Source organism: Chelmon rostratus, chromosome 21 (assembly GCF_017976325.1).
Source record: "Chelmon rostratus isolate fCheRos1 chromosome 21, fCheRos1.pri, whole genome shotgun sequence".
In the NCBI taxonomy this organism is placed as follows: domain Eukaryota; kingdom Metazoa; phylum Chordata; class Actinopteri; order Chaetodontiformes; family Chaetodontidae; genus Chelmon; species Chelmon rostratus.
Window position 1 is genome coordinate 4,750,985 of NC_055678.1, and position 11,595 is coordinate 4,762,579.

Genomic DNA, 11,595 nt, shown 5'->3' on the forward strand with positions numbered 1-11,595 from the left:
TGCTAAATTCATTTGTTGCAGTGAGTCTTAAGGTACTCAGGTATCCAGTGGTGCAAGTACAAAGTGGATTTACTCAAGTACAATACTAAGGTACAATTTTGAAGTACTTGTATTTTACTTTTTTCATTTTATGCTACTTTATACGTCTGCTTCAGAGGGAAATATTATACTTTTTACTTCACTACATTCATCTGATAACTGTAGTTATATATTTTATATATTGTGTGATCTTCAGTGCAGGACTTTAACTTGTAATGAAGTACACTGATACTTTTAGGACCTGAGTACTTCTTTCACTGCACTATTTTTTTTAGGAAAATCTCTAATGTGATTCCTTATTTTACTTCAAATCAGCCCGCTTTTTGTCTTCATCCTTCTCAGGTCTTTACTCTCTCCTGCTGTCTTTCTGTTTATGTGTCTCCGGCTCTGTGACGTGACTCATGCTGGAGGAAATCACTTGCTCACCTGGCCGAGGGGGCTCATGCTAATCTAAAGCCGATTACGCTTCTTATCTACTCAGCGCTGGTTATGTGCTTTGGTCCAACAAAAATATCGCGCAGAGTTGGCTTCTACCGTTCCTGCTGACTCTTCACTGCCCCCCCTCCCCCATCTGCTCTAACTGAATCACTCTGGCTTTGATATCATGGCTCCTCATGTCTGGGGTCTGCAGAATGTGTGGATCTTAGTCCAGTTGCATGTGTTTGATAGTGGACTTTGACAGTACCTTTGGTTGCTATTCATCGATATTTGAGCTGAAGGGATCAAAGGATTTGTTGCTTGCGTCCTGAATTAAGGCACCAACAACATCAATATGTGAATCAATTACATTAAAAAATGCACCGCCAGAGAAACCTTTACCTGCAAATACATGGGTGTGCATTATTTTGTTTGTTGAATGCATCCAGTGCATAACCCCTTAACCTCACACACACACACACGCTCATGTCCTTGCATTGGACATGTGAAGAGTCATCCCATGGCCATGTGAAAGCAGTAATGCCATAATTGCCCTTATCCTATTGACTTAATCAGGAACCCCGCGGCACTCGCAGCGTGCCTCGCCTCTTGATCTCAGGTTTGTGTGACTTAAGGTCGAGACAGCACAACGTCCTCACTTCACTGTCGAATCACGTCTCTAAAATCCTTTATTCGTGATACAATCAGCATAATCTCTTCTTCTACACAGACACACGAAGCCAAAACCAAACAAAAATCATATGGAAAAACAAACTTTACATGGATTTAAATAAAAGATTTAGCTTAATTACATTATGTTTTAAAAAAGATAATTTTTTTTTCATCATTTCTACACTATGTACAAAGACAGCAACCCAGGTGTTAGAATATACATACATATGTGTCAATATACAGATACTGAATGCACAAGGGAAACATCGTAGAGGATCTGAGATTACAGTACAGGGGTCGGGAGCCAAGATTTAGCTGCCAATTTCAGTCGTCCTCCACAGGTTTTGGAGTTGGCCCTGCCTCTCACCAGGGTTCACATCCCAGTTCCCATGCCTCACTCTTCGATCATGTGCTGCAACATTCATGCGTAATTCATACCAATTCACTCAATTCCAAATTTTACTCCATCTCAGGAGCTTATCCAGTCTTCATTGTGGACAAAGGTGGACTGGAATATAAAAAGAGCTGAGTGGGGGGGTTAATTAGTTTGATTTGTCTATATACAGTATGAACTACAAGCCAAAGCTCTATAGACAGGTCAACAAAAATGAAACTTGGGCTGGAAATATCCTCCGTCTGCACCTCCATGAGAGGGGGGGTTGCATGGCAACCACCATCCCCGCCAAACTATCCAACAACATGCGAAGAAAAAATTACATATTTACTTGTGATTGCAAAGCATCTGACAATTATCAATACATATCACCATTACTTGACCTGATTTTTTTTTGGAAATAGCAAAGATCCAAACCCGCCGAGTGTTGGAAACCAAAACAGTAAATCTCTTTAAAGGAATGCCGTGAAGCAACGCTGGAGCCTGAGATGGGTTTGTTTGGTTGGGGAAACCAACATGAGAAACCGCAACATAACTCATCCTACTCTTTAACTGTCTCTACGTGTGGATATACAGTTTATGATTATTAATGCAGGGAGTCCGTTTAGAGTCCATACCCAGATGTGTGTTTGTAGGTGGTGTCTACATGTTGGTAGAAAAATGTAGTAATCTCACACGTCCCCCTCCTCTCCTCCTCAGGTGGGAGTGGTGTCAGTTTTTGCAGGAGGGGTTAGCTCAGCTCACCGTGGCGACCGCTGCCTCACCCCCCTCCTCCACCTTGCCGCCTTTGCCCATGGCTTTCATTTTGGCCATGATGTCGGTGAACGTCTCCTTCACCGTCTTCTCCAGGATCCAGCCCTCGCTCTCGCTCTCCGGGTCGTCCGGGTTGGCCAGGGTGGACAGGGAGCTGTTCACGTACTGCAGGCCTATGGTCACCGCAAACTGCAGTGGGCAGGAACACATGTCAGATAAACCTGAACCTGGGCCTAGTATTATCTTCTGATGAGCAGGGATTATCACTGAAAACAAGTTTTAATAATGAGATGGAAGTACTTAAGATGGGAAGAAATACAAGCTAGCTTCTGGTTCGTTAGCTAACCGTAGTGGTGTTAGCTTGCTGGCTAAATCATTAGTAGTTGGAAAATAAAATGAGCGACTAATAAATGAAAATTAGAGTGAAACAAAAAAGTTTTAGTGCATTATATCAACTGAGTGGTGGGAAAGGGGAAAAAAACTTTTTAAAAAACCCACTTTGCGAACTTTGTTTGCGCTAGCTTGCTAGCTAAAATGATTTATGAGTTGTAAAATAAAATGAAATAGTAAAAAATAAAAAGAAGAGTAGAATAAGTTAAGTTTTGGTTCATTTTATTAACAATGGTGGTAAATAGAAAAATCTTTTTTTCAATTTAGCTAGCTTTGCTTGCACTGGCTTGCTAGCTAAAATGCTTCATGAACTGAACTAAGAGTAAAAGATAAAAAGAAGAGTGTCAAGAGATTTAATTTTCTTTTTACACTCCATTTTGATAACTTGCTAACAGCATACTATAATCATTATTTTGAATTAGAGCTGTAATGAATAGTCGATTAATTGATCAGCTGAGATTTATAGACTGAACAATTAACTGATAAATTAAGAAAATAATCAGCCAATTAATCGATAATGGAAACAATTTAGTTGCAGCCTTATTGTGAATGCACTTTACATATCTCTAAATTCTTAAATATCTTTAAATCTTTTTTATTAGTGCAATGTGACATAACACAAAGAGACAACAAAATGTACAGACATGTAAGTGTGGTGTGTATGTGCGAAGAGATAGAAAAAAAAGAAAAAAAATGTATTGTATAAAAATTTAAATACATATATTATTAAAGCCATATACGGCCTAAAGGTGTACTCTATCATTAGAAATGTTCAGAAGTAGACTCTAAATGCTAACTTCAGATCAGATTGAGAGCTCAAATTCCAGGAAGTGGGCCTGTACCTGTCACCTCGTCTAGATTAACCCATTACCCCATCTCTGAACCCACTATCTGTGTCAGCACAGAGACGCTTGCATAACTACTCTTAAACCCGGGATTCATCCCACTGTGCGTCTGATCAGCTTCCAGCGTATCGCCTAAATCCACGTTTTCAGAGCAGCTGGATTTCTGGGACAGAGGTCTTATCTAAATGGTGTTATTTACTTTCTGCTATTAGTGACTTCGAGGATTTATCTGTGCATGTTTGTCGCTGCAGTTCTGTGTAATGGGGAGCAGATTCTTGGGCCTTAACAACAACAACAGCAGATGTTGGTAGTGGGAGCTCAGGAGAGAGTTGAAGAGAGGTGAGATGCCATTTGGCTGCTATCGGATTACCACCGTTTTGGTAGAAAGTAGCAGGTGAGATATTGCAGGTAAGCTGCATGCAGGTACATGCCAAAGGTGGTGCAGGGTAGCGTGACAGTAGGGCGGGAGGAATGATGTTTAGGTAAAGAGGATAGAGTTGTTTTGGAATCCAATGGATAGCAGGGGCGGAAGCGCCAACTAGGTCAAGGCTTTTCATGTTTATACACAGCTCCCTTCTTCACCTTCAAAGTCTTCACCTGACCACCGAACAAATTCACTGAGCCCTCCTTCAGTATTTTGGAAAATAGCTGAACAGGTTATTGAATCGCCAAAGACCTCCTCGGCTCAGAATTTGACACTAGAAGACTGTTTTCACATGAATCTGCTGAATGGGGAACTTGTCTTTGAGTCAATCATGGACCAATATGTAACTGTAGCGAGAGTAATGAGGAAAGTTGAATCCTCCAGCACATATACACTGATAATTGATTTCTCTCTCTCTCTAAATGTCACATTTCATAGTAAAGTGATGGCTCGGCCCATTTGGGAGCGTCCCTGCCTCCATATGGGAGACAGTCCGAGACAAGCGGGGAGGCAGCTGTGCACTGTTTTTTAATGGAGGTGAGGAAGTTAACAGGGCCTGCACTTGTCAAACTAACCAGTTAGTCTTCATCCTTAAAGTCTTTCTCTTGCAAAACAAACAAAAAAGAAAACTGCTAAGGCATAAATCTTATCTTTGTGTCGCTTATCGAAGTCTGCTTATGACTGTCATATGTTGCCCCTTGTGGTCATTGGGGGAAAAACACTGACTGCAACTGCACCACAATTAGGCGAAGAAGAGACAAAAACTTGCGTGGCATCATAAATGGGAGGTTTTGCTTTACCACAAGTGTTTTCAAACAGTATTGTTTTGGTTTAATGAGAGAAAAGTCTTAAAAGAGGAAGACTAAGTGGCTGGTTCAGCAAATGTAGATCTGGCAAACTAAAGGACAGCAGGAACAGCAGTCCCAGACAAGGCTAAGAGATGGTACAGGTACTGAAACCTAACATGGTGGAGCAAATGTTATTTTTTAACTAATGCATCTGAAATGAAGTGGAAAATGGTCACATTTGCGTGGATATTTGCATGTTTGTGTGGATGCATCACAGGCCCTGACCTCCAGCATCGTGACCAGCACCACCAGGGCTCCGATGGTGTTCATCATGCCTCCATAGTAGGACAGCATGGCCTCGCGGCAGCCGCGCTTCCACACGTTGAGCTCCTCCGTGTAGTGGTCGTAGCTGTAGTGGGCAGAGTTGTTGGTCATCTGGAGCTGGATGCAGGGTCTGGGGGAGCTGGGGTTACAGCAGCTGAACGGGACTCCATCCATCAGATACTGGCCATCCACGTTGCTCCCAATGCGGCTAAGAGGATGAGGTAAAGTGTCGTGTCGTGTCACATTATGATGGGTTGGAGGTGAAAGGTGAGATTAAAGGTCAGTAACTTGCGAACTGCATTTGCAGTGTGTGTGGGCTAAAATTAGCTGTCTGTTTGTCTTTTACCAAAATAACTCTAAAGTGAGGTATTTGTCGCTGCAGAGTATCAAACTCTTCTGTTGCTGAATGCCATCAAATTGAATCAAATTTGGCTGATGATAGAAGGTTTTCAAGGCCATAGTTTGTGGTGTTGTGCTAGACAATGTTATGCACTTCAGTACAACACCACACCTTTCTGCCTCAACAACAGAAGCACTGAACCAACATCTCTCTAACAGAAACTAAACATGTTTGTGGTTTCTATTGCTTTCATTGTGTTAAATCTTTCTTTTATTTTTTTTATGCTGTTGTATTCATGAACAGCAGAGCTTGAACAACGCTGGTGTACAATCATCCATCATGAACTCTTACAGTGGGTTTTGCACAGATAACATCTCCCCTATTGATAACATCTCTATTACACAGGCCTTAAATGTGAAATTTCACTAACAGGGCTTGACCGTGATCTTTCTTTTTCTAAGCCTTCTTGTGATTAACATGAAAATGTGCAGGCACCCCAGTGAGCCTGTTTGTTACAGTATTCAACTGTGATCGATAGTATTAGGTCAATGGAAAGACATGTATGACCGGATCACTAAGACCTTAGAAGGTCAGAAATTGACCATTTCTACAAACATCATCACCTGATCAAGCCCAAAATAATGTCCCAGATAACACTTGGTCAAAACTACAGAACATACAGGAAATAAGTGAATTTATATAAAATTCGGGATTCTAATTAAAGCATTAGGAAGATGGCTGCTCTTATATTTCAGGATATTAAAATAAGGATTTGAATTACTTTCTTTAAGGATTATGAATCTTTGAATCTTTAAAATGAGCCATTAACAGAAGCCTTTTCCATGATTACTGTCCTCGGCCTGTAATGGCATCACAAGAGTTGTCAGTCACCTCTGTATGTTGATGTCCTGTATTATCCTAATTGGACAGCCAGTGTTTATGTTGACTTTGAAATCCCAGCTACAAACTGTTTTACTGGGCAGTGCTGTGCCTGGAGTGCTGCCAGGTCCTCCGCTGATTGGACAGGACACTGATTCTTGAAGGACATGGACACTGTAATCCTCGAGATTAAACACTAATTATGCGCCAACTGTCAAAACTACCTTCTTCACAACTGTCCTCACAGCTGCTACTTGTTGTCCAGAATCACTGTAGGTATAAACAGGTTTTCACAAAGAGACCACACATCGCTGGACTGGAACAATGCACTTTTAATCCCTCTCGTGCCTTTTTGACCTCATATGTCTTTTTCTGTACCTAATCACCAAAGTCCCTCCTCCCAACTTTATCCATAAAACTGCCTAGTAACCTCTTCCACCCTTGCAGCCCCCAGTGCCACCTATAGCTGTCACCATTTCTGCGACGTTAATCCTTGCTGGACGAAAGTGAATAATACACCTGCTCTGACCTACCTTCAAATCCACTTAGACTGAACTCCAACATTGCATTGACAGCCCCTAAAGTACCCCTCCACCTTGACACAGGCTCAGTAATGATCTCTTTCAACCAAAATCAGATCACTGTCACACTGTAATGATCTCTACCTTTTATTGATTATCGTGAGGGATTTAGTTTTTAATCCTTGTCACTTACTCTTTGACTTCCTTTGAGCTGAAGTCCAGGTAGCGGTTGCTAACCCACTGAATCTCAAACCAATCTCTGAAGTTGTCATTTCCGCAGCAACGAAACTCCATCTGCATCAGGTCCAGGGTCCTCTTCATGTAGCAGCGTCCCGGCGTGTCCGTGTCCTTGTAGAACTTCATGCCGTTCCTCAGGCCCTCGGCCAGGGTGAACTGCAGGGGGATCCTCATCAAGAAACACAGCAGGGCTGTCACAAGCAGCAGGGCGTTGAACCCCACGCACAGCATCAAGAAGGTCTTCAACATGGGCTTCCATTTTACGAACTTGGTAGGGTCCAATGAGTCGTAGCAGACTTTGCCTCCAAAGGCGTTGATGCCACAGGCTATTAGACCCATAAGTATAAGCAGGTTGGGCAAGAAGTGGCTCTCGTTGTTGTCCATAAGTTCTGAGCGCTTTCGCAGCTCGATCTTGAAGAACAGGCCCATGCTGAAGACCAGCACGCCGGCCATTACAGCGAACCAGTACATAAACCAGACCGTCTGTGCGAGCTTCACTCGCTTCTTCAGATCAAACTTGACCAACATCAAAGCCATTGTTCAACCTGTGATGTGTCCTCGGCTGTGAAGAAAAGAGTCAAATGATAATCTAGAACAGCAGGAGCGCCAAATATCCAGACAGCCCCCAAGTTCAGATGCTCTTGAATGCGCCAACCTGCAGTTCCTGTTTCCCTGTCTGTTTGCGGTCAGGGTCTCCTCTGGCTGGTCCAACGGGACAGGAGAGTCAGCTCAGCCTGTAATCCATCCCACAGCAAAGGAGCAGAGATGAAGAACCCAGGAGGACCCAGGAGCAGCACAGGAGTGTTATTCCTCCAAAGCTATCGCCTCTCCCATTGTGACAGAAATTTAAACTTTCAGAAGGTTTGATTTCCCCAAACTTGTACAGGTTTTTCCTCTCTAACACACAGCTGAGGCTAATTGTGGCGTTCCGTTCTCCTGGAGAGGTGGAGGATTGCCGAGGATCCTCATGATTAAACTCAAAGTTGCAGTACGTCATGCTAAGTCCCTGTAAGCAGCCTGATCCAATTTGCAGAAATCCCTCTACACAAGATGAGCCTGATCGTAAGCCGCTGCCAGGGGCCATAATTGGTTTGAGCGCTCACGTGGTCATGGTCGCCTTGATCGAACACACCAGGAGCTGTAATGGCATGACAGAGACCACGGACATGAAAGTGGAGCTAATAACGAAGCATAGCCCCTCACAGGTTAGGGTCCATGAGTTCAACACAAACAGGATGTCTTCACGGTGGAGCAAATAGGCTGTGCTACTCAAGCCCCGGTAACCCACTCACAGAAACAAAAGAGCTTTCGGGCTCTACTATGACTGCGTATGTGATTCATTCATGTGTAGCTGCACAAAAAGCTTAAACCCCTGAGACAAACTGGATGGTAGAACACATGGTCACACGTCAATAAACACGGACCTTAGATACAAAACTTCATCATGCAAGCTAATAAATCCCTTTAAGTGCTCTCAATTATCTTATTGTCTCATTGTCACCTACCATGTCTGGCACAAACACGAGCCAGATACTGACCACAGCCAGGTCTTTTCCTGAATCACCTCGATTCTGACTCCTTCAAAATTCACCAGGGCTGAGCATGAGAGCTGCTGTGCTACTTACTGCAGCATCTCATTTGGATGCTTGTTGTTCCTGCTGTTAAGATTGAATGCATAGCTTCCTCATTCATGTTGTTCATTAATGTCTGTCCTTGTTTAGTTCTGTTTATAATAAGATGTAACAACATTTTAAAGTGTTAATTTAAAGTATTCGTGAACAATTGTAAGTTCTTCTATGGGAACATATTTTATATTAGTACAGCTGTTGCCTTCCCACAAGAGGAGCTGTAGTTGTAAACAAATGCATAAACATTTATTCATGCTTACAATTGAATTATAGCGTGTTTTCAGCCATTTATTAAAGGTTTATACACTGCTTATAAATGCCAAATAGGGAGAGTTTAAGTGTTACAGAGTTAACCAACTTTTCCTGGCCAGCTTTGTAAAGAAGATTTTAAATGTACATTTACATTGTTTCTCTTGTTGGCATGAACGTCTGATTAATGTGAAATTGTGTTTAATTTCTTTTTGTAATAAAAACAAATTGTCATCATTATCATCAGCAGGACACGCAAAGGCTTCATGTTGTTGTGCAGGAATTGACTCTTTATTTGCAGACTAGATATATTTGCACTGTCAGACCACCAGTGACGACTTTAAGTGCTGTTCACTATCAGTGGTTGGCAGCAGCATGAAGGCACATAATTTTAGCAAAGGGCTCTTTATCTGGCTTTTATTCGAATCGATATATTGAAATCCAGGTGATTTTGTGCCACTGTAGATCGCCTTAAGCCTATTGTTGCTGTTATACTGGTGTTATAATTGACCTTTGTTCACTTTAGATTTGCCTTACTATGTGATGGTAAATATATGTAAGTTTGGACTGTTGGTCAGATGAAACAAACAACCTGAAGATGTCACCATGAGCTTTAGAAATGTTTGACTGACAGTTTTCTCTATTTTCTGACATTTATTAGCAACACATTCCGTGGATAACATCTGCCAACAACAGCAGCGCAAACAATCAAACTTACAGTAAGTGGCTGAAAAAGAAAACCGTATGAAACAAACTGATCTTTGTGAAATAACACAGACAAAATTATTTATGTGTATTTGGGCTTAGAACATTTCATTTGATAGTTTGATTAACATGTTACTTTGGCAAATAGTGGAATTCTAGGGGTCCCAAGTGGTTTTCCTGTCTTCTTCTGGAATGACAGTCCAGTTAGGGGAAGGTGTTCCTGCAGCGAGCCAGTTGAAGTCATCCACCTGGCTCCAGTTGTTTCGGTCCCGGTCTAGGCCGGACACAGCGAAGTCCTCCTCCAAGGTGGGATAAGACCAGGAGAATGGGGCGAAGCTCACTCCACGACAGTCCTCTATGATGGCTCGGCTGGTGACGTGCAAATACACCTGTGTGTTTGTGGTGTTGTGGGTGCGCAGCTGCTGACAAGGGAAAGCCAGAGTGCTGTTTCTACACTGATCAACGAATACTGAACTAGACACGGGCCCACACAGGATCTCACAGCTGTCGATATGTTTCATGTGCAGCGTGCTGGGGGACCCCAACAGACGCACCTTGCAGTTAGTCAGGTGAGTCAACAGCACGTCTCCTCTCTGGATCTCCTCAGCTGTCTTTGTTAGATGCACATTGTCCATGTTGGAGAAGCCGCACTGAGCAGCAGCTCCATCCACTTCGGTGCTGCCAGCATCAGCAGGTGGGCCAGCATCAGGTGAAGGTGTGTCTGACACGGGTGCAGAGACTTTATCTGCTGCTTTAGTGCGAGCTCGAAAGGCAAACTTTTTCTTGGGCAGACCCTCCTCTCTGGTCTCGGCGAGGGAGGTTTGGAGTTTCTGGAGAGCAGCCTGGGCTTGTCCCAGATCGTACTGCGTTAGAAACAACAAGCTGTCATTGAGAAACTTTTGCAGCTGTAGCGTTTTGGCCGTCGCCTCCTCCAGCTTCTGAGTCAGCACAGCTCGGTCAGCACCGGAGCAGCTGGACAGCAGCTCCTCGATGGATGCCCGCTCTTTGTTGAAAGTGCTGTAGAAATACTCGCCCTTCTCCTCCGCGACAGACTGGCTCTCTTTAGCTACCTTCCGCCGCTCGGCATCCTCTATCCTCGTCTGGTGCCGTCTCTGAAGTCGCTCTTGTATCTTGGCGGCACCGCTGTCGCCGGCAAACCCGGTTTCCTGGCTAACCTCAGCCGCTGAATCCATGTTGTTGCCCTGTAGGTTGTTGCGGAAGTGTTAACGGCACACCTTCTTCTTCGTGATAGTTGGGAGCCAGAGTTGCCGGTGCATACCGCCACCTACTGGACCGGAGGGTGCCAATCATTTGGACAATGGTTGCAAATTAATAGAGAAAAATCAATAAAAAATATTGAACCTACTATTTAGGTTTTCGATGACCCACCAAAGTGAAATGCTTAATAAAAATGTAATTGTTGAGGTGTCTGTCTAAAAATCTTTTAATGTATTTTTAATGTATTTTATTTTTATATTAGTCACAATAAATGTATGATCAAGAGTTGACAGTGAATTTAATTTATATCACACGCATGCTCTTTTGGATCTAAATCTCTGTAGTGTGTGACAGCCAAGATTTGGAACATCTTAAATTATGTCAGATGAAAAGAGTGGAGATGAGTGAATGTATTTAATATTTTAGAATATGTAATATTTGGATCATATGTAATACCTAAGATAAGTGGACATGACACAACTTTCATAATATAATAGCAGAGCAGTCTTTGGTGCTATAATATTTTTATTTACAAGTCAGTTTTATGCATAAGAGCTATTTTCTGTTATATGCTATTTATGTTTTTTTATGTTTTCCTTGTTTGTGGACAAGTTTGTTGTGTGTATTTTGGTTTATAGCGGATACCAAATTAAATAAAATCAAATCACCTCTTTTTTTAACCATATCTCCATAAGACAGCAAACTAATTTCCCCTGATCCTTGATATGCACTCAGTAACCATTTGAAGCTCTAGCTCTTAAAAATATTTGTT

At 42.5% G+C, this 11,595-nt stretch overlaps 2 protein-coding genes across 2 annotated transcripts; both read right to left on the bottom strand.

Moving 5' to 3' along the window:
* Nucleotides 1–1,167: 1,167 nt before the first annotated feature.
* prph2a (peripherin 2a (retinal degeneration, slow)) lies at nt 1,168–7,560 on the bottom strand. Its single transcript, XM_041963028.1, has 3 exons — nt 6,980–7,560; nt 5,008–5,254; nt 1,168–2,464 (listed from the first exon to the last, which is right to left on the bottom strand). Exons 1-3 carry the CDS (start codon nt 7,558–7,560, stop codon nt 2,258–2,260), a joined length of 1,035 nt encoding a protein of 344 aa, XP_041818962.1. The 3' UTR covers nt 1,168–2,257.
* A 1,500-nt stretch (nt 7,561–9,060) lies between these two features.
* On the bottom strand, nt 9,061–10,814 carry tbcc (tubulin folding cofactor C). Its single transcript, XM_041963093.1, has one exon. The coding sequence runs from the start codon at nt 10,796–10,798 to the stop codon at nt 9,761–9,763; it is 1,038 nt and encodes a 345-aa protein (XP_041819027.1). The 5' UTR covers nt 10,799–10,814; the 3' UTR covers nt 9,061–9,760.
* Between the last annotated feature and the right edge of the window lie 781 nt (nt 10,815–11,595).